This window comes from Capra hircus, chromosome 4, assembly GCF_001704415.2.
Source record: "Capra hircus breed San Clemente chromosome 4, ASM170441v1, whole genome shotgun sequence".
In the NCBI taxonomy this organism is placed as follows: domain Eukaryota; kingdom Metazoa; phylum Chordata; class Mammalia; order Artiodactyla; family Bovidae; genus Capra; species Capra hircus.
In genome coordinates, this window is record NC_030811.1 from 72,253,646 (window position 1) to 72,278,791 (window position 25,146).

The window sequence follows — 25,146 nt, forward strand, 5'->3', positions numbered from 1 at the left end:
TTACCTGTGCTATACATTGGGACATTGTTTCAGTTCAGTTCAGCCACTCAGTCATGTCTGACTCTTGGCAACCCCATGGACTGCAGCACGCTAGGCCTCCCTGTCCATCACCAACTCCTGAGTTCACTCAAACTCATGTCCATTGAGTCAGTGATGCCATCCAACCGTCTCATCCTCTGTCATCCCCTTTTCCTCCTGCCTTCAATGTCTCCCAGCATCAGGGTCTTTTCAAATGAGTCAGTTCTCGGCATCAGGTGGCCAAAGTATTGGAGTTTCAGCTTCAGCATCAGTCCTTCCAATGAAGACTCTCAAGAGTCTTCTCCAACACCACAGTGCAAAAGCATCAATTCTTCAGCGCTCAGCTTTCTTCACAGTCCAACTCTCACATCCATTCATGACTACTGGAAAAACCATAGCCTTGACTAGACCAACCTTTGTTAACAAAGTAATGTCTCAGCTTTTATTATGCTGTCTAGGTTAGCCATAGCCTTTCTTCCAAGGAATAAGTGTCTTTTAATTTCATGGCTGCCGTTACCATCTGCAGTGATTTTGGAGCCCCCCAAAATAAAATCTGCCACTGTTTTGCCATCTACTTACTATGAAGTGATGGGACCAGATGCCATGATCTTAGTTTTCTGACTGTTGAATTTTAAGTGAACTTTTTCACTCTCCTCTTTCACTTTCATCAAGAGCCTCTTTAGTTCTTCTTTGCTTTCTGCCATAACGGTGGTGTCATCTGCATATCTGAGATTATTGATATTTTCCTGGGAATCTTGATTCCAGCTTGTGCTTCATCCAGCCCAGCATTTCTCATGATATACTCTGCATAGAAGTTAAATAAGCAGGGTGACAATATACAGCCTTGACATACTCCTTTTGCTGTTTGGAACCAGTCTGTTGTTCCATGTCCAGTTCTAACTGTTGCTTCCTGACCCTGCATACAGATTTCTCAAGAGGCAGGTCAGGTGGTCTGGTATTCCCATCTCTTTCAGAATTTTCCACAGTTTGTTGTGATCCACTCATCAAAGTCTTTGGCATAGTCAATAAAGCAGAAATAGATGTTTTTCTGGAACTCTCTTGCTTTTTTGATGATCCAATGAATGTTGGCAATTTGATCTCTGGTTCCTCTGCCTTTTCTAAATCCAACTTGAATATCTGGAAATTCATGGTTCATGTACTGTTGAAGCCTGACCTTGTTTACGCATTGTAAATGCAGTAGTTTACATCTACTAACCCCAAACGTCCAGTCCATCCCTCTCCCTGCCCACTCCTCCTTGGCAATGGTAAGTCTGTTCTCTATGTCTGTTAGTCTGTTTTTAGATAGGTTCATTTAAGCCATATTTTAGATTTCACATATAAGTGATATCATATGGTATCTTTCTCTTTCAGACTTACTTTACTTAGATGATAATCTCTAGTTCCTTCCATATTGCTGCAAATGGCATCATTTCACTCTTTTTATGACTGAGTAGTATTCCATCATATATGTATACTATGTCTTTTTTATCCACTAGTCTGTCTGTAGATGTTTAGGTTGCTTCCATGTCTTGGATGTTGTGAACAGTGTTGCAATGAATAGAGAAGTACGTGTATCTTTTTGAATTATAGTTTTGTCCAGGCAAATGTATAGCCCTCCTCATCTTAACTTGATTACATGTGTAGACCCTATCTCCAAATAAGATCACATTCACAGATATCAGGGGTTAGGACCTCAGCATATGTTTTGGGGGGACATGCAACCCACAACAACCCCCATCATGAAGTGTCTGCTATCACCAACAAATTATAAATGTTTTAAGGACTGGGACTCGGTCAGCTTTGTCCATATCCAATACTTAACACAGCGCCTCATAGGTAGGGGGCACTCAGTAAAGATTTCTTGAAAGAAAGAATTTGAGTTTTAGGACTATCTTAACTTTCAGACATTAAAAAAATGCATGCAGAGAACACAAGATAAGATTCCTTCTTTTATTTAAATTTATATGTAACAATTTACAGTGGAAATACACACTCAAGTAGAGAGGATGGGGCTGTCTGGAGAGGGAGTGGACCAGCTCTCTGGATTCACTTAAGCCAAAATATGTGCTTTAGTTCCCTAGCATCTGCCCTGAAAATAAATCTTTGATAAAATGCAGACAAGCACCTAGAATAAAACCAATTGATTTTGTGACCAGAGTTATTTGGTTGGATTAAACTTAAAATAATACACCAGGACCTTTAAAATTACAAATTTCCTTTTTCCTTATAAAGTAAAGTATAATTGAAAATTTATTTCACAGGACAAAGGAGCCTCACTTAGCAAATAAATGCCAGAATTTGCTCCAGAAACTTACTTTCTAAATTATTTTACAGACTCATTTCAAAAAATAATTTCCACTTATACAGAACTAACAGCCTCCAAATTATGCTGCAGAATTCCGACATCTAAACTTTTCTTTTTTAACTAATTCATCTCTTGTAAAGGATTTATTTAACAAAGTTAATTTTTTTTAAATCAAGAGTTTGCTCTAGGAGTTGATATATTTTATTACAATGTCTCCCTTCTCTCACCAGTATCACCAAAGCCAGGCAAATGCCAGGACAAGGTCTAGAATATTCTCTATGTTTTACTTTATGTTAGTGGCCATAGTCCCAGTTCCAAAGCCTTGGATCAGTGTTTAAAGACCTCATGTACAGCCATAGAGATGAAGTATTTCAATTAGAGCAGAAGCAACATTTTTATCGGGTTCATTGTTATCTGTACTCACGCAGATGTGGTCTAAATGTAAGCTGAGCACCAAAGCCATTATTCAGATATGCCTGGTGCCAGCTCCATAAAAGATGACATTTTCAAATGTATAAAAGTTATGGGTCATGTGATTCATTAGGGACAATGAAGGAAGCACACAAAGGTGATTTTTGTTTATTTGCAAGTCTATAGAATTAAACTTGTACTTTCATTGGAACCTGGAAAAATTAAGCTCAATGTGATATGCATAGGTACAGAATCAGCATAACTAAAGAACTTGTTCACTTGAGCAAGTTTGTACACACCTGCACCAATGGGCTAAATATAAATACATTCCTCTGTAATTCTACCAAGATGATTGCTTCAGCAAAGCAACTAAGTGGAATCTGTACAAGGTCTGGGCTTGACTATGTGTTATGAAATTAACGAAACATTCTCTTCTGAATGAGAAAGCATCAATCTTCCTGTTATTGAGAAACAATGGTGGGGAATAGATGGTCTAAAAATACTATAAAATAATACTAAAAATACTATAAAATAATATTCATCCTCCATTAACACAGAGGGATAAACATTTGATTACAAGTATGGTCTTATGTACAGGGCGATAAGTGTGATTTTAAAAGGATGAGTTGTCAAGGAAGAGGAGTGTTTTCTAGATACGTTAGGAGTCAAGGAAAGGCTCAGTGGTAAGGAAGCAGTGTTATCTGCACCGTTAAAGGTCATGCAGGGTTTTTGAACGCTGGTTGCTTGTTAGAATCTCCCGGAGGTATTTAGAAAAACACTGATGTCTGGGCCTCATCCCAAACTAATTACAACCCAAGATGGGCACTCAGGCAGGGTATTTTTAAAGTATCCCTGGTTATTCTGATTTGCAGCTAGAGTTAAGACCGACTGGACTTATGTGTACTCATAAAGAAAAGTTTGGTGTACACCAAAGTCCAACATGTATCTATGTAGAACATTTAAAAATTAAATATTTATTTATATCCCAGTATGCTTAAACATAGGGCTTCCCACGTGGTGCTAGAGGTAAAGAACCCACCTGCTAATGCAGGAGATGTAAGATGCAGGTTTGATCTCTAGGTCAGGAAGACTCCCTGGAGGAGGGCATGGCAACTCACTCCAGTATTCTTGCCTGGAGAATCCAATGGACAGAGGAGCCTGGTGGGCTACAGTCCATGGGGTCACAAAGAGTTGGACGTGAATGAAGTGACTTAGCATGCATGCATACTTAAACACAGACACCATTAACAGTTATTTCTATGTCAAGTATTAACTATAGATAATTCTAAAATATTTTATAAATAATCATCTTTCTCTGTTAACACTTCCAATAAATAGTAAAATGTTTAAGAGATGAAAATAGTTTTTAAAGAAGACATTTTAATTATTTCTAGGAAATTTGAAGACTAAAGGTCCTTTAAGTTGTGAAATGCATAGGGCAAGTAGTGTTCTTCCTAACCTGGAGATCTTTTAAGATATTAAATATCTTCTTCCATTAAAAAGAAAGAAAAAACTTCTCAGGCCAAAATTTAAAATTAAGGCATTTGGAAATTCATGCATATTTTCTAGACTATCTCCTTTAATAATGTACCTTTCAAAAACCCCAACAAACATCTCTACAAGTACCTACAATTCTAGTATCCCTAGAGGAGAAATTGTTTTTCAACTAATTGTTGAGTTCCAGAGTGTTCTTGAAATTTTCACAACTCTGCATAAAGAACTTTGAGAAGGTTGAAAGTGAGGAAGAAGAGAGACAGGGAGGAAGGTGGGGAGGGCTCAGGGGGAGGAATATGAAGGCCCCAGATGAGTCCCTTTGGTTATTTGGAAGCAGGCTGTCATAATTGTACTTGAGAGGTTTACCCTGTGGGCAGAGTTGAGACAAATTTTGCAATTCGTAATTGTGGAACCAGAGCAGCAGATGAGGGTCAGGGCACAAAGGCTCCAATTTTCCATTTGGTGTTTGTGAGTCTCTGTAGAATCTGATGACAAAAGGCCCTGAAAAGAGGAGCTCGTTTTCCTTGCTTTTTGGCACATGAGTAACATCTACAGACACAGAGGGGATGTTTAGAAGCATTAGAGGAATGAGACAAAGGTTACAATGAGCATGTGTTGTTTTTTTTTTTTTTCTTTTTCCCATAAAGAATTTGAGAAAGACAAGGATAACCAAAATTGAGAGGAAACCCAGATGAAGAGATGTTACCAATGATTCTGAAGAATTTCGGGAAGCACCCAATAATATGATAGTCAAAACATAAGTCACAGTGAGGGGGTAATTAGGCTGTTTAAACTTAGAATGTTCTCCAACATCACTGAGACAAATGAGAAACAAACAAACCTGCAAATAAACCTAAAACTGAACAGCACTTAAACAAACAATCAGGACGATATTTCTCCAGTGAAGAGTTCAGCTAGAAAAAGAACTATGTTTCTCAAGCGGCAGCTTTCATAATGTTCTAGGGCATTTAAAATCAAGTTCAATGACTGTTGTGCTTACTTAGAGCTTTTTAATTCTAGCTCAAGTATTAGGCTGAATGTTTCTCTCCTTGTTTGATGCCAAGAACGAGATGTAGGAACCAGTTAAACTGCACAGTCCATCCTTTGTCCCTGCAAACTTCAATCTGATCCAGAAAATACTTTTTAGCATCCTCCTCGCTCTTCCCTACTGTTAGGGCATCCCGAATGTATTCGATATCTTCTTTGCTGGTTAACTGGGGCATTCCTGTCATCAGCATCATGGAGAACAGAATGATCAGTAGATTTGTGTGATGACGAAGGGCTAGGTAAGCCTTGACGCACACATCCTGGATAAAGGAAAAGAGAAAGCTATTAACTGTTGTTACAGTAACAAAGTAGGATAAGGACCAGCAGACTGTTTTGGAATTTACATGGCATTATCCTGTCCCTGTGAGAAAATCAGCACAAGCAAGGCAGTCCCCCGCCTCAGATGAAAAACACTTGACAAGAACACAGACCGCTTTTACAGTCTCTGAAGCAATGTAGAGTGGTTACAAACACCTAAGGTATGCTCAAAGAAAACGGATACAGGAAGTTTCATCTTATTTCTTATTCTGTCTTTTTACTTCGATTTCCTTCCTAGGGAATTGAGGGTGGACATTTCTGTAGTCTCTGAAGAGGAATGCATCAGTTTTTGAACACCATGCTGGAATCAATTAAGTTTACATAAGCGTAAACGATGTTTGCTAAGAGCTAACGGAATGCAAAGAAGAGATGGAAACTCGGTTTTTGAGATCTAGCTAGTTTTCTTCTTTATTTCCCAATGCGTCCTATTTTAAGAAAACAGATGAATTAGCTTTCCATTGTCCGACTCTCAAAGTTGTTGAATGACATTTGGAAATTTAATATAAACTCTGAATACTGAGATAGAGTTTACAACAATGACATGGCTGCTGCCTCCTCTGAAAGCCTTAGAACAGGTGACACAGGTGATTTAAACTCATTTCTGAAGCAGCAGGCATGCGCGAGTCAAATTGTTCCAATGTGAAGAAAAGCTACAAGGTTCCCAATTTTACAACATGAGGACAGCCCAACCTTTATACCATAATTTGACAAAATGGTGTGTTAAAGAAAACTGAAAGGAATGATTATGGGTTTAAATATTTTAAATCAAATACTGGATAAAGTGTTAAGAGAATAACACTCCATAGCCAACTAGGGTTTATTACAAAATTGCAAGGTAGTTCATCATAAGGTACTGGGATAAAATCCACTTTTGAGTTTTATAAAAGTAACATGTAACTTAATATATAATGAGCATATAATACTGTGAAGAATATACCAGTAAAGATCATTTTGAATAATGAGTTGGGGGGAAGTGCATAAAATTAGAAAATTGAAGGTAAAATCATTAGTATTTACAAATAACAGTTGTCTTCTTAGAACATTGAAGGAGGGAAGAACTAAAATACCATTGAAACTAGTTTTTATTAAACTAACTTTCTATGAAATTAATAAATAGAATGCTATAAGTAGGAGCTACCAGTTAGAAAGAGAAAAGACATGCTGTGAATAACAGTAACAACCCCCCGTGATTTCTGAGGTAAACACCTATACAAAAAATATGCAGAACTCATTTTTCAAAACTGTAAAAATTCACTGAAGATGCAAAAGAAAACTTAAACATGTGAAGTGTCAAGGTATGTTCCTCACTGATAAAAGTGCTTATTATAAAGATAAATATTCTCAAATTAATATATAATGAAATTGAATAAAAATTCTTATTGGATATTTAAACTCAGGTAAGTTTTCAAGTTTGTCTGGAATAATTAGGGCGTGAGACAACATTTTGAACAAGTATAGTAACAAAAAACAGTGCTTGTCATTAAAGCACATTATAAGGTTATGATATTTATAACTGTGTCTATTCTGTTCCAAAAAAGATAATAAATTTTGTGGAACAGTAGGGAAAGTTCAGAGATATCTAACTTTAAATATTATATATTACATAGTAAACATAAAGGCTACGTCTCAGATTAGTGGAGGAAATATCTATTATTTGGTCAATGGGTCTGGTACAATTGGCTCATAATTTGGAGTGGGGGAGAAATAGTTTATTCCATATGATATATCAAATTCCAAAATAATTAAACATTTAAATGTAAGAAGGGGAGACTTCTCTGGCGGTCCGGTGGCTGAAACACCATGCTCTCAATGTGGGGGCCTGGGTTTGATCCCTGGTCAGGGAAGTAGGTCCCACGTGCTATAGCTAGAGTCTGAACACCACAACTACAATGTCCCACATTCTGCAGAAAAGATTGAAGGCCCTGCACACCACTACTAAGACCCAGCACAGTGAGACAAAAAATATTTTTTAAAAAAGTAAAATTTGAAAAAGAAAGCAAGAAGGAAAAATATTATTTAAACAATCACGAAAGGAGAAAGGAAGGACTTTAAAAGATGGTTTCCAAGGTGGAATAGAAAATGGAAGATGGAGAGATTATGGAAACTTCTAATTTTTGAGGAAAAAAGCTATAAACAATATTAAAAGAGGCAAAAAAAACCCCAAGAAAAACCATATTTGCAACATGACAGATCACTCCTTTATTCCTAGCCTCGCCACCCCATAGCTCTTACAAAGCAGTAAGAAAGAGACAAAGAGTTGGCTAGAAATATGGGCCGAGGTTACAGTAGACCATGCATGTATGCTAAGTTATTTCCGTCATGTCTGACTCTTCACAACATGGTCTGCAGCCCGCGAGCATCCTTTGTTCATGGAATTCTCCAGGCAAGAATACTGGAGTGGGTTGCCATGCCCTTCCCCAGGGGATCTTCCTAACCCAAGGATTGAACCTGCCTCTCATGTCTCCTGCATGAGGGTTCTTCACCACTAGTGCCACGCTGGAGGACCACAGTATATCATACTACAAGATGTAAAGCCAGATAATAGGAATTGGAAAAAAAACATGCAACTTCATTAGTCCATCAAATAAATGTAACTTGAGATGAGGTGGAAACTTTCACCTACCAAACTGAAAAGTCTTTTTTTTTTTTTTAATTTTAAGGATACTATCCAATGTTCTCTTTCATAAACTGATGGTAGATGGGAATGGTTATACTTTCACTAGCAGACAACTTGCTAACATGTATCAAAAGCTTTAAAATACTTATAAATGTCATAAGACTTAATTGTGATGGTTACATAACTGATACATTTGCAAAAATTCATAGAATTGTATACCTAAAAAGACTGAATTCTGTTCTTGGAATTATGTTTCAGTAAAAACTTGACTTAAAAAATGTCAGCATCTTTTTACTTGGCAATTTCCAGGCTAGGAATTTACCTTAAAATTTTTTGGTTAATATTGCAGTGATTTATCTATAAGGATTTTCATTAGAACATTGTTTAATATTGTAGAAACTTGAAAGCACCCTAAATATCCTACACTTGGAGGTTGATAAGGGTTTATGAAAGTTTTATGGCTTCATGCTCTGAAACTACTGTGATGACTCTGTAGAAGGGTATATAAGAAGCATGTAAAAATGAGTTTAAAAGCAGGTACACAGCAACACATATAGCATAATCCCATTTTGGTAAGTGGACACAAAATATTTACATAGGAAAAAATAATGTAAATTTACAGGCCAAAATGTTAGTAGTGATTTTTCCTTTTGGCTTTAGAGATGGTCTTGTCTGTGTCACCTGAATGGAGCAGTGTAACTGCACTGATAGCTGGGGTCAGGCCTCTGTCATTCTGTATGTTAAGGCCGGATTGTGTATATATCACCCTGTCTAGATACAAAATCCCATGGACTCTTCTGGCATTTTTAAAGTCAGACAATATGTACCAAATGCCCAGCATAGAGGCTGGCCTATGGGGAGGATTCAATAAATGTTAGTTCTCTCCCTTCCCTACCTGGAGGGGAGAGCAACTCTGCATCTCCTCTCTGCTTAGTCACCACAAAGCAGGAGGCCCACAGGACTGGTGGGGCTGTTCTGCCGTGGCCCAGCCATCACCCTGGCCTGGAAGTAGCCCTGGTGCATTAGCACTCTTGCATTCTTAATGACTCCACTTACGGCTGGAAATCACTGTCTTTTGCTCATCCCTAGGACCCACTGACATCTCGCTCATCTCTTGGTAATGATACAGGCTAGAAGCAGACTTCACCCCAGGCAGCAGTCTTGTTAATGTGCCAACTTGCACAATCTCCACAAGGGCGGAGGTGAGGATGCCTTCTGATTTTGAATTTAGGTGACGTTCTGATTTTTAATCATCTTCTAGCTTTCTGTACACGGAGGGCTCTGGGCAAACCCCCTGCTCTCTCAGCCCACTGTGTGGTCAAGCTTTTTAACAGAATAATTTTGAGGAGGAAAATAAATCTAGAATCAGGTTATTATATCACCAATCCATAGGTGCTCAGAAAATATTTAGGCACCTATCCACTAATCGTTGTAGCCACAGAGACACACATAAAGGGAAAAAACCATTCTGCTGCTCTCCAGAGTCATCTCTTCTATATAAGGACTTTCTACTGGCTTGAATTTATTTGGTGAATTTTAACTTTCACAGGCAAGGGCCAGTTCTGTGAGAAAGACCACACACCCCATATTGGTAAGACGCAATGTCTGAGTTCTGACTGGTGGTGCAGACTCAGAGATGTAGTGCAGACTTAATTATCCTTTGCTTAAAGGTGTGTGGGGCAGTGGTTAAACACAGAGTCACATTTCACTGCTTGGATTGAACTCTTGGCTTTATTACCGACAAGCTGTTTGTCATCAGAGAGGTTATTTAACCTCTCTGGGCCTCAGTTTCCTCATCTCAGAATCTGAATAACAGTAACAGTAACCCCATGCCATGCAGTTGTGGTGAGATTCAAGTGCTGTTGTAAGAGGTTGGCTATTATTATTGACAGGATGAGGTGTTGCCCGACTGAGCACACACTTCTCAATGCTGAGGAGTTCACCTTGCCATCTAGACCTGTCCAAAATATCCCTCTGACAGCAGAGGCCTAGGGGTGGGGTGAACTGGGGAGATAAGCCCTACTCCCACCAGTGTCGATGGAGGAGGGGTCTTAGTCTTGGCCCCGAGGTGGGCATGATGATGGAAGCCTATGGCACACGGCTATATCTCTAGGAGGTTCTCACTCCTTCCACTCAAACCCCAGGGGTTTGATTTTAGACTCAGATGAAGGGTCTGTCCCAGAGTCCTGACCATGCTGTCTCAGCACAGGCCTCTGGTCTGAGCAGCTGTGAGGATGTGGCTTGGGGGAACTCAGGAGGAAGCGCAGAATACAGAAATTGCTGGCTGTAGCAACAGAATTTTCCCTTGTGCCAGGACTGTGGGGCACTGACCTCAGGCATCCTCTTCAGCTGTTGGTTGAGGGTTTGTACTATTGAGTGGAGGAGAAGGGGGAAGGGAAGGCCCTGATTTGGAGGACTTGGTTTAAGGCACTTGTTAACAAGTGTGAGCCTGGGGAACAGTGTAACATTATTACTGTCGTTGGCTGGACCACTACTCATGAATAAGTAGATTGAGCCTACATAGTACCTCTGCTCTTTATTTCAGAGTTGATTCAAATACCTTAACTGACAATATCCAGAACCAAAAGAAAGATTCCTTTACAGAGCTACCCTTCTTGTAAGTCTTAGGAACAAAGGAATTCATAACCATTTCAGGGTCAACACTTTGACTTGATATATCATCAACTTATCAGTTCACTGTACTGAAAACAAAGTCCTTTCTATGCATAATCTATTGATTTTTTTTAACCACCAGGGAGCTATGGCTGCTTAAATGGTTCAATGTCATGTGGAATAGTCCTACTTTTTCTTAAAACGCATGTAAGAATTAAAGATTTTAAAATTTAAAAAATTAAAAAAAAAAATAAAAATGAGCTAAAAAAAAAAACAAACAAAAAACAAACAAACAAACAAAAAAAACAAACCAAATGCCTCCATTCTCAACTAGAAACAAAGAGGAAGTGAAATACTACTGTACAGCCACAAGAATGAGGAAGTAACCTCAGGGCCATAAAACAGAAACTCCAGAAGAAGAATTCAGTGCTGAGAGGAGAGGGAAAAATAACACTCACAAATACTCATCAATGAGAAAGAAATGCTCTCACCCTCCTAGTTTTCCTAATTAGTAATGTGGCCTCTGTCTGTTAGAGGAAGGAGATAAGGAGAAAATGATATTTCATTTGAAGAGGATTTCATTTCTTTAAATAAAAATCAATCACTTGACTCAGCAGTGCCTTTAGAAGTTATTTTGGCAAAACAGAAGTCACTAATTAGCAGACCTAACAATGTAGGAATCTGGTAAACCCGAAAGAAGAGTGTGTCCAACTCTCTGCTGTGCATTTGCAGAGTTTGACTTAGGATTGTTTTAAGGACTTAGAATGATTCCCAGACTAGCTCTGTCTACCAGGGGAAGGGCTGTACTGCCTTCTTCTCAAGTATTTAGCTAGGCACTCGTTAGAAATCTAAAGGTTACAATTAAACTGTTCTACTTTAAATATTCTAAATAGACAGTATGTAGGGGTGTGCGTGTGTGTATTTGTCCTTTAGCTTTGTTCCAAAAGAGGGTTGAAGGTGGATTATTTAGATACATAAGAGTCACAATAACAAATTAGAAGTGGGTATTAAAAGCAAAGGGAATAACACGGGAAATGAGCCACAATGCGTTTGGAAAAGAGACTAATTTAAAACTATATATCACAAATCCTACAGACTTGCTAAGAGCAGCCTTCAAATAAATCTTCAGTCAAAAGGAAAGGTGAATCTGTTACTTCATCCAATGTTCAGAAGATTAAAAAAAAATCTATTTGTTTAGGAGAAACGCAGCTTTTCTGGAGACCAAGACCTGATAGAACTTTTGCAAGAGGATCTTTATAAGGAGTACACTTTGTAACATGGTGAATAATGTTTTCGATAATATTCTGATGGTAGACAAAACAGTTCTCTAAGAGAAACTAAACACAGAGAAGGATGCCAGTTGGAAGGTTACTCTTGATAAATGTTTAGAAGAAAAGGGGTCTGATATTAGGAATGGAGTGACATCGCATGCTGGTGGATTAAATCCAAACCAAGGCCATCTCTCCAGTCTTGTATTCCTATCTTTTCCATTAAAGTGATAAAATTCAGGAAAGCTTATCTTAAGTTCTAGCAGTTCTACAAGCCCATGCATGCCTGTATCTGGCAGAGAAGTCACACCAACATATTCTAGTTCCTACCCATGGCTGATGCAAACCCTTCTCTGAGGGCATCTTCCCATGGAGAGAGTGAAGAAAGGGTGAAACTTCAGGCTTCAGACCTGGGTGGAGGAGGCTGAGCTCCAGACCGTTAGTGGGCCAGGGTGCAAATCCCGAGAGGATGCAAATCCTTAATCAACTCAGTATAGTATGAGCAATTCAATAGATAAACTCGTCTCCCTGTTGAGCTATAATAGGCCTTGATCACATTAATTTGTGATGAATCAATTGAGCTCCAAGTGGTTTCTTTGCTTGGCTCTCTACCCCCCCAATCCAGCCAATTCACTGCTTCAAATTGGACACAAAGTTCCCTCCTTGACTCAAATTCTGGATACTCTCCCACATATACCTAGGTTCCCCAGACAACTATACTTTTCGTTCATAAAATACTGATACTAAATAACAACTCCATGCCCTTTCTCATGTTCTTCTTTCTGCCTGGCTGTGCCTTCCCCTCCCTGCATCTGCTTGGCAAAATACAAGTGAACTCAGATCTTAAGGTCTCGGATAAAACACTTCCTTCATTGCCACACCCCTCTTCTACCCCCCAGGGCAGGAGTCATTGCCCCCTCTGCAAACCATGGGTAAAACCCTCAACCAGACAGCTGTGTGCGAATCTCTTCTGCGGTGCGCTGGGCCGATCCTCTGCTCATGTCAGCTGGGCCCAGCAGTGTGACTACCACACGACTAATAATCTGCCAGTGAATGATGAATGAACGCTTTCTGTGCCAAAGCCAAGTTCAGTGTGGGGCAAGACTCACTGCTTTAAAATTAGGGTGGAGACTTCCCTGGTGGTTCAGTGGTCAGGACTTCACTTTCCAGTGCAGGGGGTGTGGGTTCAGTCCCTGTTCAGGAAGCTAAGATCCCACACATCACCAAAAAGCCAAAACATAAAACAGAAACAATATTGTAACAAATTCGGTAAAGATTTTAAACAAATGGTCCACATCAAAAAAAATAATAATCCTAAAAAAATAATAAAATGAGGGTGAATCAGGGACCAGTCATATATAAAGAGGGTTAAACTGTAAAGGTGCAAGCCTTGCCCGGACCTCGTACAGGTCCCGAAAGGTAGTCATGTGTTGAATGGGTGTATCCTCGTGGACTGGGAGAAACCACGCCTGGTGACTCCAACAGGATGGAGCAGGAGGCTGAGAAAGCCCGGCCTGGCAGGCAACAGGTATAGACAATCGGAGGTGTAGACAAATGCAGGGGTCACAACACAAGGAAGGGAATGGGAGCCTAGGACGGGGGAGTGATGGTGAGGTGGCCTCAGTTCTCAGAGGAGTGTCAGATGCTGGGGTTTCTGTGGTGCCTGGTCCCTGTGGCTGGAGTCAGGGAGAGCACCTGACTCTCCATCAAGGCAGCAGCCGGAGGGAGCATGGTCCCAGTTCTAGACGCAAGTGAACAGGCAGGGCTAACACGTTAATAGGAAAAGCCTCAGCCTCAGCTTTTCCTATAATAGCCTAGGATCTGAGATAAGAGTGAGACCACAGCAGAAATTGAATAAAAGTTCCTAGGCATTGGAGCTAGGACTCTGCGTAGTGACTTGGTGCAGGGCTGAGCCTGATGGTTGAGGGGGCTGGGGATGCCCTGGCCTGGGGACAACACTGCCTGTGGTGACGACACAGCAGGACCTCATATATTAAAGCAACACCATGAATAGACGCCAGACCTCTTATCAAACCCTTCTGAAGAGTGACACCTAGGGGTGAGTGCCTTTTAAGAATGCTTATCACCACCCGTGTGTGAACTGTGCATGTGAAGAGATTATCTGACTCTCTTGACTTCTTCAGGTCCATCTGACACACATTGCTAAGTGCCTACTGTGTGCAAAGAACATCTTCAAAATGCTTGCCTCCACAAGGCCAAGTTTCATTCTCCTTGCAAACGGTATTGAATGTACACGCTAGGTCTATACTGCACGTCCTATTGGCGCGACTACTGCTCTGATGGGGGTGGGGGGTAGTCATGTTTATGTCAGTAAGGAAATCTCTGCAAACGTGATTAGGCATCAGATGACATTTACATGTCTGTATTATTTACCAAAACATTAAGTTTCATAATTAGGCTTACTTCCTCTCTGGATGTATGGTATTGAAAATGCATTGTAAAGGCTTATTAACTAACATCCAGGCAATGGCAGCCTGTGAATCTGTGCCTGTCACCACTTCATAAACTCACTAAATACAATGAATCGTGGGGAAGGAAGAAACCTGAGGGGTTCCCTAGTCTCATCTAACTCCTCCCGGGGCAGAAATTGCTCCTCTACCAACTGGTACCACGTGCAGGATGCAGGTCAGACATGGTCCTGTTGTGATGGGTCCTCTGAAGGTAACAGGCAGGGGGCTGTGGCTGGGATAGCACCAGGGACCTCATCTAGAAGGGCAGTGAAGAATGTTCTATGGAGCAGGCCCAAGCATGGGGCAGCTGAACTTGGTGGAAAAGCAGAGGAAGGCCTTCTTGGCCCAGTAAGAGAAGGCAGGTGAGAGCCGTAGGGTAAGGCTGGAGGGGGGCAGGGTCTCTGAGGAACAGCGTCTGGCAGGGCAAGCTTAGATGTTCAGATTTAATTCAAAATGAGGTGAGAAGCCACTAAACAGTTTAAGGAAAGGGAGTAACACTGTGTTTGGTTCTTAGGTTCAGTTTTTAACCAAATTCTGATTCATTTGGTCTTGAAGGTGATAGTGGTTGAAATGGGATTAGAAGTCAGATCCAAACACAAATTCGGCATTTTCCCAATTACAATGTTCTCTTCTCATTCTTTTCCTAATCCAAATGACAAAAGAGAAGTAAAAAGTTTGAAATATTTAAAGCTACAATGATACCATTGATGAAAGAGCTTCTTTAGGTAAAAGATAAAATGCTTAATAGAATAAAGGAAACAATAGAAAGTTGAAATGCCAGACTAGAAGAAGTACAGGCTAGAATAAAGATTGCCGGGAGAAATATCAATCACCTCAGATATGCAGATGACACCACCGTTATGGCAGAAAGTGAAGAGGAACTAAAGAGCCTCTTGATGAAAGTGAAAGAGGAAAGCGAAAAAGCTGGCGTAAAACTCAACATTCAAAAAACTAAGATCATGGCATCTGATCCTATCACTTCATGACAAATAGATGGGGAACCAGTGGAAACAGTGAGAGTCTTTATTTTCTTGGGCTTCAAAATCACTGCAGATGGTGACTGCAGCCATGAAATTAAAAGACGGTTGCTCCTCAGAAGAAAAGCTATGGCTAACATAGACAGCATGTTAAAAAGTAGAGACATTACTTTGCCAACAAAGGTCTGTCTAGTCAAAGCTAGGGTTTTTCCAGTGGTCATGTATGGATGTGAGAGTTGGCCCATAAAGAAGGTTGAGCACCGAAGAATTGATGCTTCTGAACTGTGGTGCTGAAGAAGACTCTTGGAAGTCCCTTGGACTGCAAGGAGATCAAATCAGTCAGTCCTGAAGGAGATCAATCCTGAATATTCATTGGAAGGACTAATGCTGAAGCTGAAGCTTTAATACTTTGGCCACCTGATGCAAAGAGCTGAATCATTGGAAAAAACTCTGATGCTGGGAAAGGTTGAAGGCAGGAGGAGAAGGGGATGACAGAGGATGAGATAGTTGGATGGCATCACCAATGCAATGGACATGAATTTGAACAAGCTTCAGGAGATGGTGATGGACAGGGAAGTCTGGCTTGCTGGAGTCCATGGGGTGGCAAAGAATCAGACACGACTGAGTGATTGAACAACACCATCAACTAAAATGTCGGCAGTGTTTTTTTGGAAGGTGGGATAGTGGGCAACATTTTATATCCAGATATTTTTAATATTTTATTGGCTTTTGTTTTTTTTAAGGAAACATTTACTACTTTTAAAATTTAGGGGACTTCCCTGGTGGTCCACTGGTTAAGACTCCACACTTCCAATGCAGGGGGCCTGGGTTCCATCCTAGGTTGGAGAACTAAGATCTCACATGCTACGTGATGGGACCAAAAAACAAAATTAAAATTTAGGAAAAAACTCTACATTCTTACATAAAGTAAATGGAAGCCAAATTTCATTTTCCAGTGATATCACTGTATTTGTTTGGGAGTATGTTCTATAATTGTTCAGGGACATTTCAAACAAAGTGATCCTTAAATACACCACCAGTGGGAAAACCATGGTTTTTTTTTTTTTTTTTAAGTCTCTTTAGTAAGGGAGGGTTATTTCCTCCCATGCACAGAATTTGTTGATCAAAATCATCATCATTGCAACGTATCTGTTTAGCACCTTGTGTGTAGGGTGCTACTGAAAGCAAACAGATGATCTTGGGTTCAAGAAGTGGGCCTTCATGTGTCTTATTTCAGCTTGTTCCTGAACTCTGCCCTATTCTAGGAATGACTCATGAATCTGGTCCTAGGATCGACCAGCTACATTGGAAAGGAGAGGGGGTGGGACAGAGCCACACTTTCCTCTTTCGGTTCCCCTGACTCCAGTCCTCTCATCACAAACTCAGTAGGCTTTTCCGTCTTTGTGGAGCAGGCTCCCCTCACCCTTGACAAAAATGGGTCAGCTCTTTAAGGTGATTCAAATGTGCTGCGTGCATTCATGAACCTTATCAATTCAAATTTAGTGGTTCTCTGGAACCAAGGACACCTTGCCTTCAAAGAATAAATATATACGACGCTTCCTATCCAACCTAGAAATGGCAGCTTTGTCATACAAGATCCCTGGATGCTCTTTAGAGAGTTGGAAGATGCTCCCCTCCCCTGACCTTGCAGGACTTCATCTCAAAAAGGAGCACAAGGTGAGAAACAGAAAATATTCTAGAAGGCTTAATAGTATGTAAACACAAACACACACACACACACACACAACTGTCAGCAGGTCTGAGTCAAATGATGAAGAAACTTGTGCTCATCTTTGTCAAGCTGGAAATTTTAGAAATTCTGCATATGTAACATTGTATCCATACATGTATAATGTAAGTGTTCAGCCTTTTTCCTCTTGAGAGTGAAGAGAGGAAAAGGCGGGGAGACCAGCAGAGAAGAGGGCAGGCTGGGCAGGGAGAACAAGCAGAGCTCAGACCCCTACTTGCTCCTTAATAGGAGCAATGCTATTCTTCATGTTTTCTATATTAACGTGCTGCTTGGGATCTCATTTTACAGAGGGCTCCTCATCCTAAAAGTGTTCGACGTTTGAAGAGCTGCTGTTATGTATGTGACAATGGAGGCCTCGTTGATTGAGTTCCTGCTGTAGTCTGGGTCCTGAGCCAAGCATTCTACATATTTCATGTAAATAATCCCTAAAAACCCTACTTGAGGTGGGTCTTAGAGTTCCCACCCCACAGAGGAGGAAACAGAGGTTCTGAAAGGATAAGTAATTTGTATTATATTTGTAGGTTTTAAGCAGCAGAGCCAAGATGCACGCTAAAGTTGGTCTGCTCCAAAGGCCATCCTTTCAGCTACAATGCCATGCTGATCTGTTTAAGGTTCATTTACAGGCACTTATAGAGTATAAAGCGTCTGCCTACAATGCGGGAGACCTGGGTTCAATCCCTGGGTCGGGAAGATCTCCTGGTGAAGGAAATGGTAACCCACTCCAGTATTCTTGCTTGGAAAATCCCATGGATGGAAGGGCCTAGTAGGCTACAGTCCATGGGGTCGCAAAGAGTCGGACACGACTGAGTGACTTCACTTCACTCATAGAGTATGCCAGTACTGTAAAACAGTCATAGATAAATGCAATGAAATTGACAAAGGTATGTTTTTGGCAGTACACATGCACCTAGAATGTGTTTTAATGAAAGCAGTTCTAATGGCTCAAAAAATAAGCTTTCGGTCACAGAGGATGTAGAAATGCTTCTAGACTGAAGGGACAGACTCTCTGCAAAGAATTGTTGCTTTGGGAGGAAGCTGTCCGGACAGGGAGTAAGCCTGTTTGTGGCCTCCCCAAACCCCAAGTCTTTTCATTAAAGAATATTTTGAAACTTAAAAATGACAACAAGGAAGACTAAAGGGGAAGTATTGCTGGGATTTGTGGGGTGATATGGGCACTATAGGATGGGAATTTTATCAACAATAGTTCAGATGAGCAGTCATTTTAGGGACAACCCTTGGCCAGAAGGAAGAGAACATACATGGAGAAACACGGAGAGACTGTTGTGAGGTCAAGATCCTCGTGTCTGTCTGAGTGTTTAAATGGCACTATTGCTACTGTGTTTGTTCAAAGTAGATGAACCCCATCTCCAGGAGACGAGAAATGAGGATTTATTATTTGTTGCTGTTTGGTTTCTAAGCCATGTCCAGCTTTTTAGCTGCCCCATGGACTCTAGCCTGCCAGGCTCCTCTGTGCATGGAATTCTGCAAGCAAGAAAACTAGAGTGGGTTGCCATTTCCTTCTCTAGGGGATCTTCCCAACCCAGGGATCGAACCAGCAGCTCCCGCACTGCAGGTGGATTCTTTACCACTGAGCTGCCGGGGAAGCCCTAAATGAGTATTCCCTCGCCCCTCCCCATGCCCCTCCTGCTTTAAATTAAATAGTAAAACTCTTCCAGGTTGTGTGTGTGTGTGTGTAACCATTTTTCTCTTCCAGAAAGCTGTCATAATATGTGATTTTTTTAACCTTAAAGAAAAACAGGACTGAAATGTGTCAAATCCCTGGAAATAGTCTGCAACCCAGTTGAGTTTACACAGAAAAACATTAGTCCTAAGACCATCTGGCCACAGAGATCTCAGTTTCTCTGACAAGTCCCCTGGGGCTGTGGAAGGGGAAGTCCGGTAACCACCACATCGAAAATCAGCCAGGAGAATAAAAAGCACAGGCAGGTTTCAAAACAACACATTCCAGCTCCTGTTCCCCTGAATGTCAAGGCCCATGTCATCTCCCAAGGTTAATATGAGCCTCAAGAGGACACTCAGAAAAGAGAGTGCGTCCTGAAAGGCTGGATGCCGATCAAACCATGTTTCAAAGGTGTTAAGGGGGAGGCTGTTTAAAGGGAGCTCGAGACCAACATGCTTATAAAGTAATCACTGGTTGCCTCTGCTGGTCTGGTTTGTGTTTTGATGGCTTTAAAATAGGTGTATTGCAATAGTCATGATAACTTTTCTGAGTTCATTCAGTTATTCAATTTGAAAGAGCAAACATTTTACTCCTCGGGTATGTGAAATACTATTTGATAGTCAAAAGTGGATGCAGACCAGGAAGGAATAAAAGAGAAAGTCAAACGTGGACACCCTTAGAGAGATGGGAGACCCACGGAGGAGCGGGTGGACAGGTGAGCGGGACAACCCAAAGCTCTTGGGACAACCTATAATAGAGCTGACAAGGTTTCCAATGAGAGAAGGAACCTTCTTTTATAGAAAGAGACAAGCAAGAATTCCTTGCACTATTAATAGTAACTGATAAATACACACCTGGAGCAAAAATCAAGAGAAGCTCACCATCATTGGTGAGTCCTGAAAAGACATGTAAAATCTGGATCTTCTAGGCGGCATCTTGATTAGGTAAATAGTCAAAGGCTAAACCTGCCTGCCAGGAGTTCTTCCTAAAAGCCCTGTCTTCAGGGCCGCATCATCCTGCTATATATCAACAGGACTATACTAACCAGTCCCATTGAGGATGGACTACTCCTACTTGCTGTTGGGTTTTAGGAGGGGGTGACTGAGAAGCATTATTTTGCGCTTGGGGAAGGGACAGAAGAGACTGGGAGGCGGGTGGTCGTGGGGGGCGGGGGAGCCATGTGAGAGGCGGGTGGGCAGAGGCAAGAGGAGACTCAAAGCAAAGTGAGAGGGGAGGGCTGCAGCACCACCTGGTCGGTGTTCCCAGCAGGCAGGCAAGAGGGAAGCAATTACCTGAAATTTCTGGAAGTGTAGACTTGTCTTCTTTCCCGAAGTCCCCATCACAAACAGGAAGTCTGGAGTTAGCACGAATGGCACTCTCTCTTTATTAATGCCCAGGAAACTTTTATAATTCCCAAGAATGTGCCCAAAGTCAATATGAAATAGATTTCCTTAAGAAAAGGAAATGTCTAACGTCATTATACCGCAACGGCATTGCAAACAACACACTGGTCTGTTCATTTCTCGACATTTTTTGCAGTTGACTGAAAATGAGCTATCTTGGGTGTGAGAGCTATTTTTACTCTCTGCTTGTGATATATTTTGTCTTAGCAGGTGTGTGCTGTAAGCAGCCACAAAGCACTCTTTGAAACATGCACAGTTTTGATATCCTTCTGATGCTCTTTAAATGACAGCCAAATACCATTAAAAAAGTTCTTGTCTCAGAACTATTCTTACAAATATAACTCCAAACCCTCTGGCATATATATGTTATCATCATGCCCAAGACTCTCTTACACCGTTTATGGAACTCGGGAGAGACAGATGTCTCACTCTTACAAACAAAACGTTTGAATTTCCTTTGGGTCAGTTTCTACCACCGTCACCATCGCAGCTCGCTTCATCTCTTTTCGTTTATTCAGCCCTCTGTCCTCTGAATGGTCCATAAATGTATTATCTCTTGATTCCCAAAGATAATCAGCAATTTATCCCAATACGGTGTTGTTGTTTTTTCTTTTTCCCCAGGCTTCGCTCTTAAATTGGGGCTTCCCTGGTGGCTCAGATGGTAAAGAATCAAATTTCTTAGAGAACATGGCATGCCACCAATACTGACCACTGTTAGACAGTGAACCAGAAAGGATGGATAAGTTAGGAAGGTGCAGCATTTTAGATTTAAGGGCACCAGTGACTTTAAAAACATCTTACTTATTTGGTTGAGCAGCATGTGGGATCTTAGTCCCCCTACTTGGGATCAAACCTGTGCTCTCTGCATTGGAAGAATGGAGTCCAACCACTGGACCCCCAGCCAAGTCCCTTACTGGTGACTTTTTTGTTGCTTCTCTGTACTATCTGACATTGTTGATCATATCCGCCTTCCTAGCTTTCCAGCTACTGTCCAGCTTGTCCTTCTGAAGTCTCCTTTCCTGTATCCTCTTCCATTACTCACTCCTGGGTGCCCCCTTAGGGTGATCACAGCCTCTGTGTCCCTACACAATAATGATTTCTAGATCTGTGCTCCAACCTTGACTTCCATTTAAAAATTACTCTGTGCTGGGTGGGGGAGGGGAGGTGGGTGGAGTGAGGCTGGGAAGTTAGTATTTAATGAGTTCCCATTAGGTAAGACGGAGAAGGCAATGGCAACCCACTCCAGTATTCTTTCCTGGAGAATCCCAGGGACAGGGGAGCCTGGTGGGCTGCCGTCTATGGGGTCGCACAGAGTCGGACACGACTGAAGTGACTTAGCAGCAGCAGCAGCAGCATTAAGGAAGATGAAAAAGTTTTGGAGATGGATGGTGGTGATGGTTGTACAACAATGTGAGTGCAGTGAATGCCACCAAAATAGATACTTAAAACTGGTTAAAATGGTAGATTTTATGTTAGGCATATTTTACCATAATCAGAAAACATTTCTCTATAATAAACAAAACTCACCTGTCTCTGAGATCATAATATTGTCATTGTGTCTGTCGCCTATCCCAAGAACAAAGGTTGCCACACAGTAGCCAGCACAGGAATAAACGAATCTCTCCACTGCTGCCTGAAACTAATTAAAATGCATCTGGATATTAGTTGCATTCTTACTGCAAAGAGCAGCATGAATCTATTACAAAGGACTCCCCAAAAGATGCCATTCTGGCAATCATTTTCAGGGAGCAAGTCAGTGGTGCCTGGTTTTATTAAAGTTTCGTCTTTGAGGTGCCAACTTTCTCCATTGCTCTCCTTACATTCTAGGTGAAGATACAGTGACTCAGCACGAGAAGGAAACAATGGTCAAAGGATGACAGTAATATAATCAAAGGGTTCACTGCCTCTCCATGCATCACTTGCCAGCAACAATCCAGACCCCATAATGATTCCTCCTTTGTTGGTGAACATATGTTTTGCTTGTGACCACTTAAAGTATGCATGGTTCACAAATCCACACGTATAACAGACTAATAAATGCTACTAATTATATTCCCTCCCCCAAAAGGGGGCTACCCATGCAAATGAGAAGTGCTAATCCTGTACAGCAGAATTTTAACAAGCAGCCAAGCAGCCTAACCACACAGCTTGCGAAGGACTCACACATGTACTTCTGAGTAATGGAAGCAGCATTTTCAACATCCCTGATTTACCATTTAGATTAGGGTGCAGGGGTAAATTGCAAATTACTTTTTATGATCTGAAGTGTTTCCAGATCAGAAGGAGTTTGTCTGTGGTAACTAAATTTTTCTGCTGAATGACAAAAATAGATGGTGTGAAAAGATGCTAACAAATTATGTCCCAGAACCAAATTTTATGCAAAGTAGGCCTGATAATCAAAAGAGAAGCAAATGCTCAGTGAGGTCTGAATGAGCACCTCTGTTTTGCACAGATCTACTATGTCACCAGCATTTAAAGCCCCATGGGCTCAGGAGGAAAGTGTTCCACAGTGTGTTAGGAGGCATGGCAATGCAGAGCCTTTGAAAACGTGTCATTAGACTGCTGTGTCTCACAATTTCTCAGGAGCCTTTGGAGTGGGGAGAAGCAGGAGCTCACCTTTTCTTCAATAGGGCATTTTTCTTTGAGCCAGTGACTCAGCACTTCATCTTTAAAGGCTCCCGTGTTGCCCACTGTGCTTTGTTGAATTTTGGCGATCGTTGTGGCATCTTTTACAATCTCAATCATTCCTGTGGGAAGATGCACAGATCTGATGTGAACTGGAGCCAAGCACCAGACCCAGAGGAGAAATGGCTGTGTCTTTGTTCAGTAGAGGGGAGAGAGCTTTCTCAACCAGAAGGTTATTTTCCAGGTTCGTGCTGGTGGTTTCCTTATGAGGAAGAGAAAGAAAAGGAGGCGGATAGGGAAGTTGTGTGGGACCTGCTTTCAGTATCCATGAATGAAAAGAGGAAAGGGCTGGTTTCTGATAAGCAAAACCATTAATATGCCAAGCACATCTTTCTTCACTTGGCAACCTGTTCCTTTTTCTTTTTAAAATTCCAGAGTCAAATGAGAAGGCTGTTCTCTACTTCTCAAATTGGAAATTGGAATAAAAATTTGTTTAATTGAAATTAAAATGTGAAATGTCTACAAAAGCACCTAAGAGGAGAGTACATAATAGCTTTGATAATGTGAAGTCAGGCTCGTAAAACAAGTGGCAGATCTTTCCATCTACTTTGGAATGTTTTTTGTGAGAGAGAAGTTTACTGTGCAATGAAAAGAGTGAAAGTTTAGAGGAGGGAACAAGTTCTTGTTAAAATCATTTCCATATATAGTCACAAGGAATTAAATCATGCATTCATGTATTTTCAACATGTCCATACTAAACTGAGAGTCACATTCATTAGCCTTGGAACATCTTCCTTTTACATGGATTATGATGGTAATTTTTCATTTATTCAAGGCCTACACTGAAGGGATGATGGTCTTTAAAAATTCTGGGGGGACCATGTGGTATGCAGAATCTTAGTTTCCCGACCAGAGATTGAATTCATGCCCCTTAAAATGGGAGTCTTAACCACTGGACCACCAGGGATGTTCCATGGGATGATGGCCTTTTAAACGAGCTGAGCAGTATATTCATCTCCCAAGGTCCCCACGTACCTATTTTGTCACCAGTTGAAATGCAACCATACGGCAGGAGGCACAGGTCCAAAGATTCAGTCTCCCAAATGGATTCCATGATTCGCAGAATCTGGGCATCAAAACACAAAACCGTTTCTCTTACAAATGTCTATTTCTCTTCTCCATTAGAAATGACACCAGTCTTTTCTGGCAGCACAAACTATTGAAGTGAATGTGAAATGTATATGTAACGAATGTACTTTTATTTGTCAACCTGGTACTCTAGTGTTTCCCTTCCTTCGGAGCCTCAGTTTTGGCTCCAGAGTGGTACTTTGGAAAAGAGGAAAGTTGGATTTCTTTGGTGGTAGGTTTCAGCCATGATTCATCTATTATTCCTAGTTATGTATATTTTGCCATAATGAATATAAGTTCCATTCTAACATCTTTACACATTTTTATCCACAAGGCACTCTTGGGCTCCAATCAGGGCCACAGTGACGATGACAATAAAGATACCTGACATTCACTGAGGCTGTTTTATGTTGATCCTTTGCATTAACCCTCCAGTGTGGGTGTGATTATTATTCCCAGTCTTTTTCAGATTATTTTCCATTATAGGTTATTACAAGATTACCGAGTAGAGTTCCCTGTGCTATACAGTAGGTCTTGTTTATCTAGTTTATATGTAACAGTGTGTATCTGTTAATTCCAAACTCCTACCTTATCCCCCGTACCCTTTCCCCTTTGGTAACCATAGTTTTGCTTTCTATGTCTGTGAGTCCATTTCTGTTTTGTAAATAAGTATTTGTACCATATTTTTGATACCATGGCTTTCCTATTTTAAATAAATTACATGACATATTAGAAATTATGTTACTTCTACAGTATTGAACAACTAGGGTACAGCATATATTACTTTACAAATCTGCAAAGCTAAAATGTGTGTTCAAAAATATGAAAATGATCAACACTGATACCTTTGTCATCCACCTTCTGTTCTAAAAATCTGTTCAATCTTGTTATGTAAACTGCATGAATTCTCCAGTCATCTCCCTATTCATCTTCTCCCTCCATCCTATCAGATCATTCACTTGAATCTGTGTATGTGGATATATACCAAAGGTGACGTATGTAAGGAGAACGTCTGTGAGT

General features: G+C 40.9%; 1 protein-coding gene across 3 annotated transcripts in view; it reads right to left on the minus strand.

Annotated features, from left to right (window-relative positions):
• The window catches only part of PIK3CG (phosphatidylinositol-4,5-bisphosphate 3-kinase catalytic subunit gamma), a 34,069-nt gene continuing 12,814 nt past the window's right edge, over nt 3,892–25,146 (minus strand). For 2 of the 3 annotated variants that reach the window (XM_005679129.3, XM_018047231.1), the window contains exons 7-11: nt 24,034–24,124; nt 22,990–23,120; nt 21,901–22,012; nt 20,263–20,420; nt 3,892–5,535 (exon numbers count right to left, since the gene is read on the minus strand). In XM_005679129.3, the coding sequence (XP_005679186.1) occupies nt 5,257–5,535; nt 20,263–20,420; nt 21,901–22,012; nt 22,990–23,120; nt 24,034–24,124 (771 nt within the window). In that variant the 3' untranslated portion in view covers nt 3,892–5,256. The remainder of the gene's footprint in view (nt 5,536–20,262; nt 20,421–21,900; nt 22,013–22,989; nt 23,121–24,033; nt 24,125–25,146) is intronic. The other variant, XM_005679127.2, reaches the window with a different exon arrangement.